This window comes from Saprolegnia diclina, assembly GCF_000281045.1.
Source record: "Saprolegnia diclina VS20 unplaced genomic scaffold supercont1.74, whole genome shotgun sequence".
In the NCBI taxonomy this organism is placed as follows: domain Eukaryota; phylum Oomycota; class Saprolegniomycetes; order Saprolegniales; family Saprolegniaceae; genus Saprolegnia; species Saprolegnia diclina.
The window spans coordinates 35,030-56,264 of NW_008246141.1; the positions used below are offsets into that span (position 1 = coordinate 35,030).

A 21,235-nucleotide genomic window follows, 5' to 3' on the forward strand; every position below is an offset into this window, starting at 1 on the left:
TGCTCATCCCTCGAGGGTGCCATCATAAGTCTGCGCAATACGTCCTTGAACAGCGTTCATTGGCTCCCGACGCAGTACTGCTGGATCGACTTTGAAAAAACGTTCGAGCTTGCGTACACCGAATCGCGGCAGAAGCGCTGTTTTCATCGATACGCCGCCAACGGCGCCGTGTACCTCGAGGCTTCAAGATAGTATAGTCGTATACACAAACAATTAGGTAGCATCACTATGGTTCAACGAGGAATCGTTTTTAGACGGCGATCGTGGCGTTGAGCATCGCGAGCTTGAGCTGTTCAAATGTCAGCGCGCCCAGCGCCTTGATGTCCAACCCATCGGCGTTGAACGCGCAGGACGCTGGAAAAACCTCACGGTACACGCGCGTGACCTCGTTGAAGACTGATTCGCAGTCGGCGCTCGCAAAGAAAGCGGCGACTTGGGCGTGCGTCGGTGCCAAGAGCGTCATCTGGAGGAAGACGCGGTCGGTCATGTTGGCGGCGCGCATGCACGGCAGCAGCGACGGGTGGGACTGGATCGACGCAAAGTAGTTGCCATAGAACTGGTCGCTCTGGCAGCTCGGCAAGTCGGCGGCGAGAGCAAGCGCGAGAACGACGACGAGGCCCACGATCAGCCTCCGCATGCCCATTTTGCTGCTGGCTCGTTCGTAAAAATGATGGCGTCGAGCCAGTTTGTATTATGGCCAATCACCGCCCGCGCCTCCTCCTATCCAAACCCAACCAGCCTTTTCACATAAAATCAAGTCGATAGTCTTGCACGTATAAATGCATATGTCGTCAAATTGGCGACGATAAATATGTACACAATGTGCTCATGGGGGTGTTTTCGCCGCAACGGGATTCCCAGTGCAGTCCGGCGCAGAATCCACCAACACGGTCGATTTGCTAAAAATTGCTCTTTTTGACCAATTGGAATGCGATCCAAAATGCAGCGGCGGCCGCCGAGGCGCTCGAATCGCAAAATCACGTTTGGAAGTGAAATCGCTCCTACTTGGCACATTGATAAAGTACACGTTTTAGGCTATGAAAAGTGTCTTCATGTCATCGACAGCAGCCGATAAGAGGTGTTATACCCGGTTGAAGTTTACCGTCGTTGATTGGCCATAATACTATGATATTTACACCAATGGGAATCGAGAAATCTGAGCCGGCACACCGTCGCCGGTCTCGCTGCATGCCGGTTGAGTGTCATGATGTTGCTAGATAGTACTACTTCGAATCTGTGTAGAGTCAGCAACTCCATATCAACGACGACGGCGATGCTGGAAGAGTTCAAACTCCAACGAGTGTTCGGCCACACTCCTCACGAGCAGCTCCTTCGAGCGCATCGCACGGTAATACTACTACTGTGAGTGCATCCAGGCACGAAAAGACTACCGGTAGACGCTCGTCATAATTTCGACAAGGCAGGCAAACCATATCCTGGGCTCAAACAACGACTCGAATAATTACTCTTGCTTCACAAACACTTCGACTATAGGTTGAACGACGTCATCCAGCCATGCTCAGCTTGGCTCGTCAGCAGCGCATGTTGAAGCTCGTCAAATGTCTTATCGCCGAGCGTCTTGATGGACGTGCCGGTGCGGTCTATGGCGCACAGAGGCATCTCCTCGGTGAGCACGCGGAGCAGTGCTGAGTACAGAGTTCGGCACGAGCTGCTATGAAAAAAAAGCTCGAGCTGCGCCTCGGACGGCGGCTCGCTGGACGCGAGAAAGTCGACGTCGGCCATGTCGGCCTCGCGCATGCAACGCGCAAACGCTGGCTGGTCGTACAGCGGCGTGAAGTAGCCGTCGATGCCTTCCATCATTGCGCACAGAGGGAGGCCGTTCGGGGCCGTCGGTACCGGGGGCGGTGTAGCCTTGTCGTCTCCGGTGACGGCGCTGCAGAGCGTCAAGAGGATCACGACGACGACGTCCATTTCTCAAATGAAAGACCGGATCGCGCTGGAGACGCAAATTCGCTAATCCAAGTTGATTTGCCCCGTTACATGCGCGCCGTACGCCGTAGTTATGCTGCGTTTATTCGTCATCGTATACTGCTTTAGCGAATTGCATCGCGCACGTGGCAGTGCGCGCGTTTCTCAGACCAGCGCCGTCTCATGGCCAACTTGCCCTTTCTACCCGCTGCTTGGAAGGCCCAAGGAACAGCACCAGTATGCCAGGGTATGTCCAACCTACAGAAGCCAGCAGCTCACTACACATGCAAGCAACACACGAGTTTGCATCCTCTTCCTCGCTTGATCGGGTCGTTCATTCTTAGCTTGGGCGACTGGCTGGCTGTTCAGGGGTCGGAAGTGAAGCAGTCCGGTTTATTTGCGGCATATGCCTAAAATAGTGAAACCAGTCACACCAGATGGCACACTGGCAATCGACGTGCAAATCTGACATGGCGCGGACTGTCGCGGCCAGCGTGCTCGTGTCCCTCGCCTGGACCGCCGCCGTGCCCGTGTGTCCCATGGGCATGTTTGTCGACGTTGCTAGCGTCATGACGAGCTCGCGCAGCCTGGCGCCGTGCCTCCGCGCCTGCGGTGTGAGCTTTGCAGCGTACAACGCGGGCGAATTTCCGAGCGATGCACAGTGGCAGCGTACTACGCCCGTCTCGCTGCAGCACTGTGGTCTCTCATGTATGGCGTAGGTTTTGCCGTGACGCCTGACTGCCAGGCCTTTTACACGGAGCTCAAGACGAGCTTTGCAGCCCTCGACGAGTGCGTTGTACCGACAACCACTGGTCCGCTGAACCTCCACCACTTGGAAAACGTCCCGATCGAGACGCTTCTGCGCTTGACGTACCCGATGGCACACCCCAACTACACGCAAACGAATGCAACCGCGCCGCCACTGCACGCGTCGTCCTGGGCGCCACACTACGTTCTGGACGTCGGGCTCGCAGTGGCCATTTCGATGCTCGTACTGGTACTTGGCTAGCACCGTGGCTGAACCCTGCTATGGAGGACGTGGCGTCTTTTGAGTCGATGACGATATATATAAGCGTGTTGCGCGTTATCTTCATTGTTACAACGACTTCGCATACGTAGAGACTAGCAATCTCCTTCTTCTTCATTCGCTCGCCGGGCCGTGGCTGCGTAGGCGGGCGGCGGCGCGGGGGCTCGTCGGGCTCTAGTCAATAACTATACAAACATATATAAACTTTAAATATATGGTGGCTGGCGCCTTGTCCGAGACGAGTCCCACCCAGTCCCACCGAGAGTCCAAGCTAAATTGCATCTTTCATCTCATTTTGGCAGCGGTGAGCCATGAGATTTTGAGCTCGAAAATGGAACTTCCAACAAAACTCATGTATATTCCCAAGAGCATTGCGGTGAGCCAAGAGGGATAGGACGTGGAGCCTACTACTTGAATATGAGAGTCGGCCCGGAGCTTGGATGTTGGCGGTTATTTGCCTTGCTAAAAAGAGCGTCCAACTCCCCGGACGAAACGCGTTTTACAAAAGACGGTGCTGCGATGCAAGTGGCACCGCTGGCGACCGCCCTCCCCTCGGAGAACGAACGCTCTGATCGTATGCCAAAGGCGCTGGGTCTGCTCTGGCTTTGGCTCGTGCTGGTTCCTAGTTTCTACTACCTGACTCTGCTGCAACCGCACCTCGCCAACGACCTTTTCTGGCCGAACTACAATGCCTCGGGGTACCAAATCTTCGTCATCGACCTACTGAATGCGCTCTTGGAGTCGACGCCGGATGCCTCGACCGTCGACTTGAGCCTGGAGATGGTTGACGCGCGCTACGACGGTGTCTTGCCCAATGCTATGGTGCACCCAACGTACGCGATGGCGCTACTGACAACGAGCCGCTCATCCCTCGAGGGTGCCATCATAAGTCTGCGCAATACGTCCTTGAACAGCGTTCATTGGCTCCCGACGCAGTACTGCTGGATCGACTTTGACAAAACGTTCGAGCTCGCGTACACGGAATCGCGGCAGAAGCGCTGTTTTCATCGATACGCCGCCAACGGCGCCGTGTACCTCGAGGCTGTCTATCGCAATATGGACTGGAGCGCCTATGTCGCCAAGTACGGCAGCCGCAACTCCAACTTGTGGTGGGCCATCTTGCGTGGTCTCGAGTCGTCGCAGCGCGGTGTCGACTGGATGAAGACCGTCGCTTCCGTCTCGACTTTGGTGCCAGCAGAAGTCGTATACTGGCAGCGTGCTGGCATTGAGGTTTTTCACTACCAGTGGCAAAGCGTCGAGCTTCCTGGTCTCGTTGAGACTGCGACGCTCCTCAACGCCCTTGGTATTCCAACATCTCTCACACTCAAGAGCATCGAGCACAGCCAAGGCCCCGGCTTGTCCATCTCGTTCTACGAGTCTTTTCTCTTGGGCATATGGGTAGCCGGATCAAGCAACGCAAGTCTCATTCGAGGATCGTCCGACTACTTCCTCAATAGTACGTTGTCCCTCGGAGCGCCGCCACTATCGTTGGAGAACTTTGCGTATGGGTTCAACATGTTTGGTGCGCATCAAGTGAGCTTGGTCCACAGCACGCTCGGTCCATTCCTCTCGATTGACCTCCTTGTTCTGTCGCCTCCGGTGGCGTTGGTGTCGCTCACGAAGAGCGTCTCAGCTGCGTTATATGAATCACTCAACAGCGCGTCCCCAACTACTTACGCAACTCTTCGGACGTTAACTGTGGCGCCGATACCGCCGGCGTGGAAGCAGTACGTCTACTACGGTGGGAACCTCATGTGCAGCTACGATACGCCGCAGACGTTTCTTCAGCCGCCATTCACGACCACCGATGCGTGCGACGTTCAAACGCTCTGGACCGTGTCGGTGGCACCGCTGGCAATGGTCTCCGCTCTCTCGCTTGTGAGTGATTCCATTGAGAGCATCTGCGCACTCGGTACCTCAGATGCGTGCACGCCGTTTCTGCAACAAGCGAAGACACTTGCACTACGCACGCTCAATCAAACGCTCGTGCAGGACGCCGTCACAGCAGTCAGAGCGCTTGACGTCAGCGTCATTCAAGCTGCCTCGGACGTCACCGAAACCAACTACACGCTGCTACGACAACCGCTATTGGACCAATCGCCATTTGCGTTTTACGGCTGGGTTCTACTCTTCGACTGGGTCGTAGGCGTTCGAGAAGTCGTCTCGTTTGAGGGCGACAACGGGACGCTTGTCTTGATCTCCGACGACTACGACACGACAGCGCAAACATCGCCAGCGTCCAGTGTCTTGAGTCGAGCTTCGATCACCGTCTACTACCTCGTGGTCTACTCGACGCTGGTTCTTGGCGCACTTGTCCTCGTTTGTACCGTCGGCCTCTGTTCGCATCGTCGTCCAGTGCACCGAGCGTCGATCGCCTACTTTTACCGCGTCGCAAGCTCGACGTGGCTCGGGCGCCCGCTGGTGCTGCTTCGAGGGACGACCGCCATGCTGCTCCTGAGCTCGGCGCCGGTTGGTCTATCTCGCTCCCACAACTTATTCACACAACTTGAGCTGCCGCGACGCTTGCTTTTGGAGACGTTAGTGTTGTCGTGGGAGGCGACGTGGGTGAGCTACGTGCTGCAAGAGCTTTTGCTGCCGCTTACGCGCCACGGTGCGCGCGAGGCTGGCATATTGAGTACAGCTCTCCTCGGGTGTAGTTGCATTGTCCTCGACGTTGTCTGGCCCGTGTCTGTCGTTGTATCAATAAACCGGTCGTGCGTCGCACAAGACATAGCGACCATGCAGGCCTATGTGATCCAAATTCATTGCCATAGCTGCACAATGGCGCTCGGGAGTCCTGGTCGTCTCTTTGTGCTAGCTGCGTTGGGGGGCTGCGCCGCCCTCGTATCGATAGCGTTCTTTCATTGCTACAACGACCACCGGCGAGAAGGCTCTTGTTCGCTGCTCGTGCCGGGCGTCGCTGTCGCCTTCTTTGACCAAAACAGCCATGATAAACGAAGCGTAGACGATATTTGCATGGGTCTGCTTCCGTGGCGTCATGGTACTCTTTTCGACATCAAGCTCTGGACGCTTATTCACCCCGCTTCCGAAGAATTCTCGTCCGTCGTGCCGCTTTGTGGTCCTCGTGTCACCGTCAAAATCTCGAAATCAAACAGAAGAGGATGTCGCGGGACGTGCTCTTCGCCAAGCAAGGCTTTTGTATGGCTTGTCGCTGGCGCTATCTACGTTGGCCTCGACATTGGCAGCAGCATCTCGTACCTCCAGGTCTTGGAAATGACGCTCAGCAATGATCTCATTTGGCTCGCCTTCAACATGACGGGCACATATGTCTTCTTGGCCAACTGGATGTTGCAGTCGTCCTCGAGTACGGCGTCGTATGCTCTGGAGAGTACTGTTGGCAATCAACTTGGAGTCTTCAACACGACGGCGGCTTCGATTGGTTTTCCCATCCAGCAAGGCGCAAGAGTCCAGTACTCAACCCTAACCACACTCTCGGATACGATCTCGGGGCTTCGTACTTTGGATGGTTGTGATGGTCCGTGGGTCTTTACGCAGTACTGCTACCTCGACTTTGATCAAAAATGGGAAATGGCCAACTCGACCAAGCGCCAAGAACGATGCAAGTCGATGGTCAGTAACGGCGCCGTCTTTCTCGCTTCTTTGCTTCGAAATATTGATATCTCAACGTGCTGGAACGAAGAATTTGAGATTGGGTTTGGCTCCGAGCTGCGTCAATCCAAAACAGGACAAACTCTCTTGGCTTCATTCACCCCACCGTACCTCTCGATCGACGACGAAGTGTCTTATTGGACACTACGAAATATCTCGTCGTATACACTACAGTGGCAAAACTACAAGTCGATCGGTCTCGTCAACTCGTACAACATTGTCAACGCCTACGGCATCTCGTATCCTTTTATGCTGCAGGCAACCGCGGGCTACCACCGCTTGGAGAGTCAAACGTCGTTCAAAATGTACTGGTCGCTCGCCAGCGATCTCGGCGCTCTCCTCAAAAACACATCGACCATAAGTGGCAAGAGTCTCCTCCGGTCGAGCAGTCGATTTGCATTTCAAAATACCTCACTACAAGAGATTCTCGTGACCGAAAAGATGTTACCACCTTGGCCGTGGAGTGCCAATTACGAGCTCTTATCGTCGTATCTTGGGCCATTTGGATCGATCGACATGGTCTACGTCAGCGTCCCATCGGTCCTAAGCGAAGCCATTTGTGCGTTTGACGTTGCGGTGGCTGGTGCGAGGAAGCTAGCTACCTCGTCGTATGTGCTGATCCGTGATGAGTACCATACCTTTCCAGCGCCGGCGCTGTGGGCCAAGACCGTGTACGCGGCGAGTGGCTCCGTCTTGTGTCCCGACCAGCCAAGTGCGTACCTCGCGAAGCTCACGTTGATCCTTGGTGCGGACGCTTACCAGAAGGGCTGCGAAGCTCTATACCATACGGCGCTCAGCATGGTTTCATCGCGCGACCACATTCTTTTCAGTGTGCTTGTCGCGGGTATCGATGCGACGACCAACGTCACGGCGATTTGCCTGCTCGAGCCCTTGAGCAACATACCTTATTGCGAGACCAAACTACACACTGCGATGGCCTTTCTTTTGCACGTGCCGGACCTTAGCCACTGGCGACCGTCCCTCTACGCTGCCATTCACGAGCTCCAGATTCAGTGGGTCCAGTTTGGCGCGCTCAACACCACAGCGCCTATGGAGCTCTACCATCTCCCCGTACTCGACCCGTCCGACGCGACGTTCGACTACGTGGCGTGGCTCTTTTTGTACGATTGGGCACTCGGGAACCGCGAAGTCATTTCGTTTCAAGGCGACCTGGGCACGCTCACCGCCATGGGTAGCGATCTACCGCACCTAGAGCAGACAGACGACGCGGCGCAGCTGCCAACTGTCCTTGCTCTCTACGCGCGGCGCGCTGTCCAGTACGTCACCGTCTCTATCATTGCACTCGCGGTTCTCTCGCTTATTTATCTTATCCGTGTGCGCGGCGCCATCGAAGGCCGCAACCTGCTCAAACTCAGTCGCGTTGGCGGTCTTGTTTGGGTCGGACGACCGCTCATCGGTCTCAGGAGCATCACGGCCCTCGCTCTTCTCTCGTCGGCCTCGGTGCAGCTCACGACCGATGGCCAGCTCAGCTACTTTACGTCGCAAGCGGTGCCTTGGTACACGACGTGTCTCGCAGCCAACGAAGTCACGTGGCTTGTCGGTATCGTCAACGACCTCGGACTGCCATGGACGACGTGGCACCTGCCAAAATACGCTCTCATCAACAGTCTTCTCGTGTGGCTCGTCTCGGCGCTTCTAGCCATCTTGGCACCGGTTCAGGCGAGTATTTCAATTGCCAAGTCGTGTGCGGTCGTCTCGCTCGACTACCAGGTGCAGTGCAGTGCGGGTGCGGTCCTGATCGGGTCCCGTGCTCGGCTACTGACGTTGATTGGCGTCGTCTTTGGCTGCAACGTGCTCTGTTACAGTGTTGCTCGGTGGTACTACCAAGACGATTCGCGACTACGGTCGTCGTCGCTCTTGCTGTGCAGTGGCGCAAAGTTCCTCTTTCGACACGAGACTTGGATCAAGCACGATGTCTACTACATGGACCGAGCGTCGGCCGTCGTCAACGGGCTCGTGAGCGTCGGCTGGAGAGACGAGTGGTTTGTGATGGACGTCAAGACGTGGCGCCTGCATCGGCTATCCAACGGCGGTACTCGGGACCCTCGACTCTGTCGGGCCCTACCCCTAGTAAATGGCGATTCGCGTCGGAACGAGATAGCGCTAGAGACATAAATGCACTCGGTTAGCGAAATGAGACGTGGTGATCTTGTGCAACTCGTTGACACATATTTCTACCGCGTATTTTTCAGTTGACAACTGGAGCAATCGTCGGGACCAGAGCGGTCAGTGGAGGCAACGCACTTGATTGGCGCCAAAGTTGTAGTCAGGTCGCATAGGACAACGAATGTGGTCGTATTGGGATTGTAGTTTAGCCCGCCGCGAATGAGGCTCACTGGCCAGATCTAGAGCTTGACCACAGGAAATTTGACATTCCCGAGCCAAGGGCGTCGCAGTCTCATCGAGACAAGGGACAACACCGCTCGGTCAATTGGAGTGGTACACAGTGATGCCATGCAGCTTCCAGTACGTAATTTCGTCGGCAACCGCTGTCTGCACGGAAGAGATCGAGTCGAGCCAACGGACGTTTATCGCGGATGCCTCGAGATCTACTTGATGTGCCAAGATTGTTCGAGTGAAAGCTGTGCAGCAAATGTTGCGACAGACAGAGTCGAGTGGCATACCGAGGACGACAGCGGTCCTGCCGCGCCTCCGTGTACGCGAGCTCGAACGCTTTACTAAAGTCGACCCAGCACTACTGCATCGGAGCCAATGCACGCTATTAAATGGTGCGCAGGCTGGCGATGGCAAAGTCCAGTGAAGTGCGACTCGTCGGTACGAGCGCCATGGTGCACGTCGGATGGTTGTCGAGAGACTGTCGCGCTTCCGTGACCATCAAACCGTGGAAAACACAATTGACTGTTGACACAAAGTGATTAAATTAAGCAGTTAATGAAGCGAGAGCAGCGACTGCAACGCGGTCGAGCTCAGAGCCGCCGACGGCGAAGATTCTGCAATCGAATCTTGCGGGCTAGGGGTCGGTGCGACACGCGACAAGAGCGTCTCAACGTCAGCTTCATTGTCAGTAGCGTCATGAAACGCGGTCGTTGCCACCGTCATGTCCGTGTCTGTGACGTCGCTTGGCGTCTCGATGCCGTCATCGACAACGTCGACAGCTTCGCCCATGTCGTCGGCCAGGTGATCGTCGGCATCCTTCACAACAACGACCAGAGCACGCGCGTTGACGCTCGAGTCGTTCGAGGAGCTAGCACCAGCGTCGCGTGCTTCGTCAACGACAGCAATGGCGTCCGACCACATATCGACAGCGGCGGCGACTTCATCTTGAGCGTCTTCGGCAGCGATGGCATTCGACTCGTACTGTGTGGTTACCACTGCGTTGAGCTCGTCAACGGTGTCGACAAGAGCAACCGCTGCACCCTCGAGGTGGCCTTCGTCCGCCTCGACGACCAGCGACGCCTGCTCGACCTCGATCGTCCCGTCGATGGCATCCGACAACGGCGCGACAGCAACCTCGGGTGCGTCGACACCGTCCTCGTCAATGATACTGACACCGTCGTTGCTTTGGTCCGTGCTCGCGTCATGATCTTGGGCCTTGACCAAAAGCTCCGTCTCGACGTGCTCGGGCGTCACAGCCATGACAACGTCCACCGTCATCGCGTCATCCGCGATCTCATTTGCGACAAACGTCACACGCTCCACGGCATTGTCGACGCCGTCCTTGTCATCGAGCGCCGTCACACGACTCGAGACGTCGGTGGCAGCTTCAACCGGGTCAGCGACCGTCGAGCTGGTACTGACATCAACGGCGTCGCCTTGCGGAGCTACGTCACCGTCAACGTCCACGAGCACCGTGATTACGGCGGTGTCGTCCTTCGAGGCGAACGACAATGGTGCATCGATGGCGTTCGCCGTCGTAGGCACGCTCTCATGTAGCGTCGATGAGACTGAGACGACAGGCTGCAGCGCTTCACCGTGGCCAAGCGACACAAAGCGCGCTACGGCGTCAAGGTTGACAGTCACGTAGCCGGTCCCGACACCGAGGGTCGCAAGCCAGATAGCAGCCATGGCCATCACGGCCGCCTTCCAGAGCCCCGACGACGTCGGTGGCGGCGGTGGCAGCGCCCGAGCTTTGGTAGGCGTCGAGGCCGTCGCGGGCGCAGGACTTTGACGCGAGGTCTCGAGCGTCGTCAGCATCGTCCGCTGGAGCTGGGCGACATCGCTCATCGCGGCCTTGACCGAGGCTTCGATCTTGTGCGCGTCGATCGACCCTCGGCGCGGCGAGCCTTTGGGCGCCGCCATCGTCTTGAGCTGCTCGACAAGGAGGTACTGCGTGTGCTCCGTCTGGTTCATAAACGCCTGCAGCGAGCTCTGGAGCATCGACACGTCGTCATTCGTGTCGTGACGCGGGTTGTTGGACACCGAGACGGTCGACAGCGCGTGCTTGAGCTGGTCGCGCTCGGCGGCAACGCGCTGCGATTCGGCAATTTGCTTTTTCAGCATTTCGTTTTTGATCGTGTGCTCGTTCTGGAGCTCCTTGATGACGTCCTCCATCGTCTTGAGCTGCGCTTGGACCTTCTGGACGACCGCCGCCATCTCCATCTCGTGCTTGCGCATCTTCATGCGCGAGAGCGAGTCGGAAATCTCGCTGCTGACGGCGAGCGCGCGCGGGTACGAGTGGTCGCGCAGCACCTTGCCAATGTTCTCGGCCGTCAAAGGCGGCGTCTCCCACGTCGTGTCGAGGCCACTCAGCGTCGTGTCCGAGCGACACTCGGCGAGCGCATCGTCGTCCAATGTTAACCGCAGGCTCGAGCCGGTGTGCGAGCGGGCAAGGCTATGCGGCTTGTCGTCCAACAGAGACGACCGCGTCGAGGCCGGGCTGCGCTGTGGCGGCGCCGCCTTGGCGTCAAAGTCGGCACCGAAAAACACTTGCTTGTGGCGGTACAGCGGCGTCTCGCGCACGAGCGGGTCGTCGTCGGTCTCGTCGACGGTGCTCGAGGTTGCCGACGTGCTGCAGCGCGTGTTGCGGAAGAGCGGCGAGTGCAGCCGGCTGCGCGCGCTCACGACGTTGGCCTGGCATGTTCGGATGCGTCCGCGGGTGTCGACCATGCTGCTACGGTCGGCGGTGGCAGGTTGGCCTGGCAGCGAACCGGCAAACTCGGAAAATGCGGAACTGCATGACGCCGGGTCGTGGCGAATGGCAGCGCCGATGCTCTATATTTGTTTTTAACAAGGTATCAATTATGCAAGGTTTTAGGTGTACTTATCTTAAAGAAATTGCTTGCCACAAGAATTACTACATACAGAATATACAAAAGCACAGGTTTGCTGGCGTGCACTCTGTTAAGTCCGGTTGAAGCATATACAAAAAACAAGCTGTTGAAATCCAAAGCTGCATACAAACAACAAGAGGAATGCGATAAGTGCGCTTTGGCCAAATGCTGGCGTCTCCATGCGCCACGCGATGGACGGGTCTTTACCTCCGTAAGACCTTGGGAATATTGGGGATTCCCTCGGTAAGGACGTGTCGATAGCACGCTAAAGCGCACGACCCTTCCTCCTTCTCTGCTTCCTAGTCGCTTTAGCTAGTCGCTAAAGCGACTAGGAAGCAGAGAAGGAGGAAGGGTCGTGCAACGAGGTCGTTGGCGAAAATGATGAGAAATTACGTACGAACGGCCTTGTGGGAGGACCGGAAGCGCGTCAAGAGGACCGTGATGGGCGGATCGAGAACTGGAAGGTTGATGGACGTCGTTGGGAAGGAACAAAGAACAGTCCTACTTGGAGCTCTTGTAGCAAATAAAGATCGTCGGCGTGCCGCAGACATTTGCATTGTGTAACGAACGCAGCGTCTTGACTATTCTTTCAAGTCGACGCTTGACGCAACAGGACGATGAATTGGCAGAAACCTCTTTCCTTGGTTTCAGCTACGGTGCCACGTTTTCCCGCTTCAACAAGTGGATACGGAGGCTTCGATTTTAGTAGTCTAGTACAACGAAGATAACGCGAACCATGTTCATATTTAGTAGCCGCTGCTAGCTTTCGGCTCACCAATTACAAAGAATGTACACCCATGCTGCGAGCATAGCACGCCCCAAACGTCGGTCGCGGACACGTGCTCTCTCGTCATCAAGAAGAGCTACGTCCACGGAGCCGGCAGCATTATCTGCAACTAATCATGTGTCGCGACTCGCAACCAACTTGGATCCAACCTTGTCGTAGCATTGTGCGAGGTATCCCATCTTCAGACGACCACCACAATTATGTCCAACAAAAAATACATTTACTTGGTCGCGCGGTTCTTGGTCAAGGCGTAGTTGGCTTGGATCTCCTTCTCCGTCGTGCAGCTCCAGCCGGCCGGGCGGCAAAACCGACGCAGCGTCGCGTGCGACTCGGGAATATCGGTGGCCTCGACGAGCCACGTGTCCGAGTAGTCGAACGCCGGGCTCACGGCCTCCGAGACAAGGCCAAAGTTGATGGACGTATCGAGCACCTCAGCGCCCTTCCACCAGCCGCCCGGGCACGTAAACTGCAGTACGTGGCCAAGGTGCACGTCCGGGCCAAGAATGAGCTCGGTCGTCTCGAGCGTCGTAGGGTTGACCATGACGTACCGAATCGCGCTGCCCGCTTGCCAGAAATGGGCAATCTCGGACCGGTTGACGTGGATAAACATAACCGGTTGGACCATGTAAAAGATGGTCGAGAGGCAGCCGCGGGTCGGCGGGCCGTCCCAGCCCGGCGTCGCCATGAGGTTCGTCGACCGGTGCTGGACCGCGTAGTACCCGTTCTCTTCCGGGTGCGGCAGCATCGGGATGTGCTCAATGTAGTACGCGGCGTCGCGCTCGTTGCTCATGAAAAACCGTGGTAAAATCGAAACTGCACGGGCTCCAATGATCGCGACGGACCACCAGCTGGTGACTTTGGCTTCGATGCGTGCGACAACTTGAAGTCATCCAGGCGCGCGAGACGGATAAAGGCCAGTGCCGAACACGCCAACACGCTATAAGTGCTTGGCAAAGTCGCCTCTGCGCGGTTGGTTGAGAGTGAAGGCGAAGGACTCGTGGCCTCCGCAATGACAACGTTCGATGAGCGCCCCCCACAGTCAACTCTTGCCACGTGAGCAGGTTGTGTCAATGAATATAGGAAGAGCTACTAGTTTATTGCATATATACAGCTAGCGAGGCAAGTGCGAGCCTCTCGACGGCACGATGCTGCTTTTGCCTGTTACACGAAGCTTGAACTCAAAACGAATCGTGGAGCGCACGCTCCTGGAACTATTATAGTTACGCATCGCCAAGCCGCACCATCTTCAATAGGCTGCCATTTCACCAAGCATACAATGGTTTTTCATTGTCTAGAGTTGCCATCAACATCAATGGAAATCGATATGGCCGTTGGAATTGAATGTTATCGGTGTAGAAAACGCGTGCTTTTCAGTGCTCACATGGACTGCCATGATCGCAACAATGGAATCTTCGAGATCTTTGGACTCGAACCTGGATCTACCTGGTGGTAAACGAGTGTCGAAACCGCTACTAAAGAAGTCGACAAGAACCACGCCTTCTTGACGGCATCGAGCAGAAATGATGACGTCATTGAGGTTTAGGGCTACGACCAATGAGAGGACGACACATGTCCACAGACCTAGCAACTGATAGCAACTATAATATGACAGCGCTCTCGCGTCGCGACATGGCGTGATGCTTGTGGTTTTATTTCAATTGTGTCTACGCGGCAGTCTGCCAATGTACAGTGCATCAACGCATGACCATTGCATACAAACTTAAAGCTTTACAATATATGGTATTCAAGTCACATCAATTTATGGTTTTGTGTGGATCAAAAGCCGAAACATTCATATATTCTGTCGCTGGAGGTAATTTGAGAAAAGCTCTCATTTTGGATCAGCGAAATGCGGACGATACGATGCTCCCTGTCCTCCTGTACAACTGCGGCGCGTGAGCCCTGACGCCAACCAGCCTTGACAGCTTCCATCGCCGGCAGCTGCGTCGTCTGCTCGGGATCTTCCACCCGAACACGCTTGCCGACGTTGCGCTCTACAAACGCTGCGACAGCGAACCGTTGAGTACGATCGTCGCCCGCCAGCGTTGGCGCCTTCTAGGCCACGTGCTGCGGCTGGGTCGCAACATCCCGGCCAACGTAGCGGCGGACCGCTTCTTCGCCCCATCGGAGGCGCCCCGTTTCTCAGGCCGCACCAAGATCACGATGTCGATCTGCACCGCGACCTCCAGTCGCTGACGCCGCCTCGGTCGCTGGCGACTCCCGACGATCTTGACACACTGCGTAGCTTTGCCGCCGACCGCGACGCCTGGAAGGATATGACCGACCGTGTGCCTCACCCGCAGCCACAAGCGTCGTAGGGCGACGACAGAAGCCCCCGCGCCGCAGCCTGCGCAGCCACGCCCGGCGAGCGAATGAAGAAGAAGGAGATTGTTAGTCTCTACGTATGCGAAGTCTTTGTGTATTTATGAAGACAACGGGAAACACGTTCATATATATATAGTGTGAACGATTGGATCCGACCGCAATCCAGTGACGTGCTTCAGATCGGGTGTGTTGTGAGGATCGCATAGCCACAGCAGGACCATTGTCGTCCAAACTAGTTGCCAGGGGCTACACCGACGCGGCAGTGCGGCGTGATTTCGGTCCCGGTAAGACCTGAGGTAACACCTGGTCGTCACTAAACACCTGGTCGTCTCTAAACACCTGGTCGTCTCTAAACACCTGGTCGTCTCTACGGCAGAAGATGAGTGGATTCATAATGAGATTGCGTGTGATCGTAGCGGTTGCAGCTCCTCCCACGCTTCAAGCGTCGTCATACCTGGCAACATTCTACTATAGGACGGCCTGTCCACAGAAAGGCGAACACGCGAATTGCCTCCTATAATAGCAAGGCTCCTCTACACTGCTATGCAAAGCACTCTCCCTACGACACGACACAAGGGTATCGCTCGTGACGATGGCGACGAGACACATGCGACATGTCCCACGCTACTTCAGCAACAACAGGCGCGCGAAGCCGCTGCAGACGACCGACTCGGCTCCGACAGGCGCCATGGGTGACACGCTTCTCGACGTCGACGCGCCCGATTGTTCACAGACAGCGATCCGGTTTACCGCACTTTTCAAGTGGCTTCATGCGACGCAGTCTCTGCTTGTTTGCTCTCTGTGTACCGGTCAGCGTCACGGCCCAGAGCCTCGAGGCCGAGTGCGCTCGTTATGGCCGCAATACCTCATCGTCCGACTGGCTTGTGTACACCAACGACGCCTACTGCGCAACGCCTGCCTTTGGCTGCCTCCTCAACACGGCTTCGTGCTCGTCGGCGAATGCAACTAAAGCGATGTGGGGCTTGTGGTCCACGCTGGCGCTCAAGCTCCCGCTTTGCAACGCGGTGGGGAACATTGCCTCGCTCAATGCTTCGTCCATGTACGTATATATTGCAGCAACGTGGCCCCATCTATATCTCTCTAGCTGGCTTCGGGATCAGCCGTCTGTGGACATGAAGGACGCGATCTTGCCATCCACACTGAACGAGCTGTACGTGACAAGCGTATTTCCCAAATGCACTTGGTTGACTAGGTACATCATGAATACGTCCGTGCACGCGCTTTTCGACTCGCCGCGTCAAAAAAGCATCCTCCCCGAGGCGCTCACGACCTTGTTCGTGCATCTGATTGTCGACGACGGTTCGCTTATCGCTCATTGTTGTAGTATGGCCGGAAACGCGCAGCTTGGCGAGACTGCAGCCACATTTATCTGGCCCTCCGGCCTGGACCGGCTGTACTCTCACGAAACTGGCGTCCACTGACAAATGCCACGGGGTTAGGAGTCTCAAGAACGTCAGCGTGAACGCAATGCCGCGCATTGTGGCGCCGGTCTTGCGCGAACTGTACAAAGATGTACATCTCGCGAGTCGTAGCTCATCCAGTGCGCTCGTCTAGCCACCTCGAAAACTTCACGTCGTCGTCCAAGATGCTGGATCTCATTCCGACGCGGTCCCCGTCGCTCATGTACACATCTATCTATCACTGTATCACCTTGATACATCGATACTAGGACGTTACGCGACGACAGCATGACGAGCATTGTCGACCGCAACTGGTCTGGCACAATCTCCTTGTACGACCTCCACAGTACACCTTGGCGTTTCGTGACTATGTGGTTAGGGAATTGTCGGACAACCCGAATCTGCGCACGATCACCAACCTCACTCTGTCCCCTGGCCTGCGCTACTTGTACCGCCTTGTCACCTCCGATTCCTATTGATCTTATGGGCACCTTATAGTGGCTGCAGAAACTGCTCGCTGACCAGTATTACGCTGTACCAGACGTCGTTTGAGGCCTTCGACCGCCTTGGGTACAGCGTGCCCGTGGGCGATTTTGGCTTGAGAAACCCTGCTGGCGTGGCGATCGACGCCAACGTCCCAGCCGACGCTACCGCGTGCACTGCGCGCAACGGTACTGTTCAGACGCTCCAGAAGCTGCTCACCTCCCGCTTCAATGTGCAAATCTGCGTCCTCCCAAGTACGCTACGTTGTGTTCAGCATATACGAGCCTCTACTGATTTTCCTAACTATTAGATCCACCGATTGCTACGCCGACGTCCGTGGCTTCCACATCCAGCAGCAGTACAAACACGATCGAGGCAGCACATATGGACTCTTTATGCTAGACACGGGCCTGATCGTCGGCTGCACCGTCGGTGGCGTCGTCGTACTGAGTCTCCTAACTGCGCTTTTGTTTCGCCGCCGCGCCAAGCGTGCAAACACTGACACGACCTACTATGACCTTGCAACATACAACGGTACCCAAGGCACCGGTGACTACAGCGAGATGGGTCTCAACGTCGACGACCTCCGCATGCACAAGCTCGACGTCGGCGATTATGTTGTCACGGCCAAGAAACCACTGGCGTCCGGTGCCTTTGGCGAAGTTTGGCTTGGCGCGTACGGCAACGACAAGGTCGCGATCAAGCGCATCAAGGACCGCCGCGTCGAGAGCGTCCGCAAGTTTATCGACGAAATCACGCTCATGGCCAAGTACGTTATCGCTATTTGTGGAAAATATTGTCTTCTATGTTGTGGACTAGGATGGACAGTGATTTCATTGTCGCGTTCGTCGGCGTCGGGTGGCGCCGACCGATCGAGATTGAAGTCATCGTCGAGTACATGGACCTTGGCGACCTCTGCAACTACCTCCGGACAACGTCCTCGGCTCAGTTTGACTGGCGCCAAAAGACGTCGACGATCATGAGCATCGTCCGCGGTCTTGTCTACCTCCATACGTTTGAGCCGGCGATCATCCATCGCGACCTCAAGTCCCGGAACGTCCTCTTGGATGCCAAGAAGGGGACCAAGCTCACCGACTTTGGCGCGTCTCGTGAAGCGTCCGACGCCAACATGACCAACGGCATTGGTACATACCAGTGGATGGCGCCCGAAGTCATCATGGGCACCGACTATACGATCGCCGCCGACATTTACTCGTTTGGTACTAAGATCTCTCCGGAGATTAGGGTTTATGGATATTTGTGATGATGCTGCTGCTGTAGGCGTCATCTTGTCCGAGTTGAGTACGCACGCCGTGCCGTACGGTGACGTGATCAACCCCGCAACGGGCCGCGCGTACACGCAGCAAGCTATCATGGCCAAGGTGACGTCGGGGGAGCTGCGACCAACGTTCGAGTCGGTGACGACACCAACGTGGGTGCGCGAGATGGGTCACCAGTGCCTGGCAGCGTCGCCCGAGGACCGCCCGACGGCTCTTTTGCTCACGTCGATGGTGCAGCGCGCCATGTCTCAGTCGGTGTAGGCTCTATCGTGACGCCGGAACCCAACGATACCAAGTCCTATGGTAGTACATATTTCTATCCAATTTTCAAATTTTCCGAACAGATCATTGCTGTATACACTATGAACTAACATTGTTTTACATGGACTATTGCATCCAGGATGCACGCTCCTGGGTCGCACAAAACGCACTAGTACTCGGTAGCCGCTTGGACAAAGTCCCGGACGAGCACCGTGAGCTCGAGTGTCGTCGGTCGCTGCGTCGGGTCCAGCGACAAGCACCGATTCCCGACCTCGAGCAACCAGCTTGGAGCCGCCTCTGCGAACGTGGGTCGCAGTGCACCGGATGTGACTTTCGACAAGATGGCTTGCTGACTCAGTGCTCGGCCGGACGAGGCGTTCAAAGCATCGCTGTAGGGAACCTTGTGCGTACTCATCTCAGACAAAATGACACCTACACAAGATCAAACATCAGAAACATCAGAACCCTAGCCCCAGATTGCCCTAGCCCTAGACCGTACCAAACGAGTAAATGTCGGCGGCCACCGTATACTCGGTGCCGAGAATGACTTCGGGCGCCATCCACTGGAACGTGCCAATGCCGTTCGTGAGCGTCTTTTGGTCGTCGAGAATTCGTGAAGTGCCAAAGTCGCTGAGTTTGGTTCCGTTTCTCGAATCCAAAAGCACATTGCGCGACTTGAGATCGCGGTGGATGATCACCGGCTCAAACGTATGCAGAAACACGAGACCGTACACGATGCTCTCGAGGATCGTCGCCTTTGTACTCCACGACACATTTTCCAGCGTGGACGCGGCGAGGAAGCTGCGCAGGTCGCCGAGGTCGCAGTACTCGACGACGGCCTCAATGTCCATGAGGCGGCGCCAGCGCACACCCAGCAGTCGGACAATGTACGGGCTCTCGAGTCTACATCCAGAGAATGTCAACATAGCAATGATAGAATAGGAAGTAGAGACGTGTGGAGGAGCAGAATCTCGTGGATAAAGTCGTGGACAGAGGCGGGCGATGGACTCTTGACGCGCTTGAGAGCGACGGTGGTGTGGGCGTAGATACCGCGCCAGACGTCGCCGTACGCACCCGAGGCGAGTGGCTTGGTGCCGCAGAGAACGATGGCGTCGGCGTCGATCTGGAGCATATGGAGCGTCGCAATTTGACTCGGTCGGAGCGTCGATGCGAGGTAGTCGTCGTTGGCTGTTCGGCGCGTCTTGACCGCACGGCGCCCGCGCCGAATGGCGTAAACAGAGAAGAGGATGATACACACAAGGACAAAGCTCCCTCCAAGATAGATAGATGTGGTGTAAGGGTACATCCAGGGATAGTCGTCGTAGGCGTCTATGCAGCAACAGTAGTCTAGACTATAATTTGTGTGGTACACATGACAGTACCCGTCTCCGGGCGGTTGCGGTCGGGGATGCAGACTGACGTGGCTTCCCACAGACGCTTGATTTGGCCACGCGCGGCCGTGCACTGCGCCACGTCTTGCTGAATACGGTTGACGCGGTAGCCACTCGTTGCGTTTGGCGAGGCTGGCGCTAGGGCTGCGAGTGCTGCGTACGTAGCATTGCTGACCATGAGACTTGAGATGTTGCAGTCGTCGCAGGTACTACGCTCGCCAATGTCAAAACAGGATCAGAACCAAAGTGCAGGATACAAGTAGCGCAGCTCGGTCGACACTTCGAGTCGCAAGATTGGCGTGCGCACGCCAACAAGCTCTCTACATCCTCAATGTCCAAACCGTAGCCATCGATGATTGGAGTGTGTACAGGGTGCGCAGTCCTTTGAGAGATAGCGAGAGAGGGAAGGTGTCCCAGCGTGTGACGCACTTGTCGAGGACGCTGCCGATGCGGTCAAAAGTGGTCGACAATTGAGAACGTACAGATGCTGCAGAGAATCACCGACGCCGTTGAGCCAAAAGTCGCCCAAGCGCGAGTTCCGGAGCTCACTACGTAGCATTGAGACAGGGATCTTGTCGGTACAGTATTCGGCGTACAGTCGTCGGAGGTGCTCCAGTCGCCAGAACTGGAGCGTGCCTTGCACCGAACAGTTGCGCAGTGTCCTATATACATAAATTGCGCCTTTGAGGGGACTACATGAGACTTCATACATGCTCTCGAGGGCACGCGGCAGCTGCAGTTGCTCGAACGCGCCGATCGACGGCCCCATGTGCGCGTTTGACTCGGCGTCGATCGTCGCCTGCTCAAACACTCTGCGCAGACGCATGAGCCCAAGGTTCGACGCCATCCTACTCACAAGGCGCGCAAATCGACGGGGAACTGTAGATAGGTGTGCACACTCGTGGCGCTCTGCACGTGCGCGAGTTCTCTAGTCCCCGATTCAATGACAGAATTGACCAAATAAGGACGTACAGTGTGTCGTATGGGTATCGCGAGAGGTCGCCCAGCAACCAGTGGCTCTCTAGATCAAAGCGCGTGGCGTTGACCGGCAAGACCTGAGCGATTGCGCAGTTGCGGTCGAGAAGGCAGGTCGCCGCCGCACCGCACGAGCCGTCGGCCACGAGCACGCGCTGCTGGTCGCTGAGGTCGCTGTAGCCGCACTCCTTTTGCATATAGCGAGGTCCCTTTGGCGTCCTGCGGGCGTCGTTGTGATGATGACGCTGACCGAGTGGCTGTCCCCCAGAAGCGCGCCTCTCTATTGTCCAATATGTCTCTTTTGTTTTGTCATATATCATGTCTGTCTCATTGACAGGTCACTTATAACGGTAGTGAGACACATGTGAGATATGGTTTGAAAGCCGGACCAGATTGCCATTCACGAATGGCCGCCTGCAAGTACGACGACCTCAAGCCCGGCGAGACCATCTTGACCAACGACGGCTCGTGCGC

The 21,235-nt window shown here is 56.2% G+C and overlaps 8 protein-coding genes across 9 annotated transcripts; 3 read left to right on the forward strand and 5 right to left on the reverse strand.

Moving 5' to 3' along the window:
* Positions 1–205: 205 nt before the first annotated feature.
* On the reverse strand, positions 206–649 carry SDRG_14540 (hypothetical protein). Its single transcript, XM_008620675.1, has one exon. It carries the CDS (start codon positions 641–643, stop codon positions 251–253), a length of 393 nt encoding a protein of 130 aa, XP_008618897.1. The 5' UTR covers positions 644–649; the 3' UTR covers positions 206–250.
* A 783-nt stretch (positions 650–1,432) lies between these two features.
* SDRG_14541 (hypothetical protein) lies at positions 1,433–1,958 on the reverse strand. The gene has a single exon (XM_008620676.1). It carries the CDS (start codon positions 1,930–1,932, stop codon positions 1,489–1,491), a length of 444 nt encoding a protein of 147 aa, XP_008618898.1. The 5' UTR covers positions 1,933–1,958; the 3' UTR covers positions 1,433–1,488.
* A 421-nt stretch (positions 1,959–2,379) lies between these two features.
* Positions 2,380–3,059, forward strand: SDRG_14542 (hypothetical protein). Its single transcript, XM_008620677.1, has 2 exons — positions 2,380–2,598; positions 2,649–3,059. The coding sequence occupies exons 1-2, from the start codon at positions 2,400–2,402 to the stop codon at positions 2,936–2,938; spliced, it is 489 nt and encodes a 162-aa protein (XP_008618899.1). The 5' UTR covers positions 2,380–2,399; the 3' UTR covers positions 2,939–3,059.
* Positions 3,060–3,463: 404 nt separating this feature from the next.
* SDRG_14543 (hypothetical protein) lies at positions 3,464–8,722 on the forward strand (the record flags this gene model as incomplete). The annotated part of the gene is made up of 3 exons (XM_008620678.1): positions 3,464–5,425; positions 6,761–8,639; positions 8,715–8,722. The coding sequence occupies exons 1-3, from the start codon at positions 3,476–3,478 to the stop codon at positions 8,720–8,722; spliced, it is 3,837 nt and encodes a 1,278-aa protein (XP_008618900.1). The 5' UTR covers positions 3,464–3,475.
* Positions 8,723–9,462: 740 nt separating this feature from the next.
* Positions 9,463–11,730, reverse strand: SDRG_14544 (hypothetical protein). Its single transcript, XM_008620679.1, has one exon. The coding sequence runs from the start codon at positions 11,672–11,674 to the stop codon at positions 9,497–9,499; it is 2,178 nt and encodes a 725-aa protein (XP_008618901.1). The 5' UTR covers positions 11,675–11,730; the 3' UTR covers positions 9,463–9,496.
* Positions 11,731–12,823: 1,093 nt separating this feature from the next.
* On the reverse strand, positions 12,824–13,431 carry SDRG_14545 (hypothetical protein). Its single transcript, XM_008620680.1, has one exon. It carries the CDS (start codon positions 13,413–13,415, stop codon positions 12,846–12,848), a length of 570 nt encoding a protein of 189 aa, XP_008618902.1. The 5' UTR covers positions 13,416–13,431; the 3' UTR covers positions 12,824–12,845.
* A 2,289-nt stretch (positions 13,432–15,720) lies between these two features.
* On the forward strand, positions 15,721–18,513 carry SDRG_14546 (TKL protein kinase; the record flags this gene model as incomplete). The annotated part of the gene is made up of 13 exons (XM_008620681.1): positions 15,721–16,010; positions 16,056–16,121; positions 16,164–16,244; positions 16,296–16,364; positions 16,411–16,473; positions 16,526–16,594; positions 16,641–16,703; positions 16,751–16,819; positions 16,879–17,108; positions 17,165–17,212; positions 17,257–17,623; positions 17,674–18,074; positions 18,136–18,513. The coding sequence occupies 13 exons, from the start codon at positions 15,721–15,723 to the stop codon at positions 18,393–18,395; spliced, it is 2,076 nt and encodes a 691-aa protein (XP_008618903.1). The 3' UTR covers positions 18,396–18,513.
* On the reverse strand, positions 18,455–21,005 carry SDRG_14547. 2 transcript variants are annotated; one of them, XM_008620683.1, is made up of 10 exons: positions 20,759–21,005; positions 20,643–20,714; positions 20,497–20,598; positions 20,269–20,448; positions 20,156–20,227; positions 20,044–20,106; positions 19,778–19,995; positions 19,349–19,724; positions 18,895–19,298; positions 18,455–18,827 (listed from the first exon to the last, which is right to left on the reverse strand). In XM_008620683.1, exons 1-10 carry the CDS (start codon positions 20,956–20,958, stop codon positions 18,565–18,567), a joined length of 1,950 nt encoding a protein of 649 aa, XP_008618905.1. In that variant the 5' UTR covers positions 20,959–21,005; the 3' UTR covers positions 18,455–18,564. The 2 variants fall into 2 exon arrangements, with proteins under 2 accessions (XP_008618905.1, XP_008618904.1); XM_008620682.1 differs by having other exon boundaries at positions 18,455–19,298; positions 20,269–20,334; positions 20,383–20,448; positions 20,759–20,958.
* Between the last annotated feature and the right edge of the window lie 230 nt (positions 21,006–21,235).

Bases quoted from the DNA above. Each gene is read 5' to 3' on its own strand.
- SDRG_14540 (XM_008620675.1), bottom strand. From the start codon at position 643: ATGGGCATGCGGAGGCTGATCGTGGGCCTCGTCGTCGTTCTCGCGCTT.
- SDRG_14541 (XM_008620676.1), bottom strand. From the start codon at position 1,932: ATGGACGTCGTCGTCGTGATCCTCTTGACGCTCTGCAGCGCCGTCACC.
- SDRG_14544 (XM_008620679.1), bottom strand. From the start codon at position 11,674: ATGGTCGACACCCGCGGACGCATCCGAACATGCCAGGCCAACGTCGTG.
- SDRG_14545 (XM_008620680.1), bottom strand. From the start codon at position 13,415: ATGAGCAACGAGCGCGACGCCGCGTACTACATTGAGCACATCCCGATG.
- SDRG_14547 (XM_008620683.1), bottom strand. From the start codon at position 20,958: ATGCAAAAGGAGTGCGGCTACAGCGACCTCAGCGACCAGCAGCGCGTG. The intron at 19,996-20,043 runs GTATCCTGCACT...TGGCGAGCGTAG, and splicing joins TCGACCGAGCTGCGCTACTT to TACCTGCGACGACTGCAACA. The intron at 19,725-19,777 runs GTACTGTCATGT...GTTGCTGCATAG, and splicing joins CCGCAACCGCCCGGAGACGG to ACGCCTACGACGACTATCCC.
- SDRG_14542 (XM_008620677.1), top strand. From the start codon at position 2,400: ATGGCGCGGACTGTCGCGGCCAGCGTGCTCGTGTCCCTCGCCTGGACC. The intron at 2,599-2,648 runs GTACTACGCCCG...TGTATGGCGTAG, and splicing joins GAGCGATGCACAGTGGCAGC to GTTTTGCCGTGACGCCTGAC.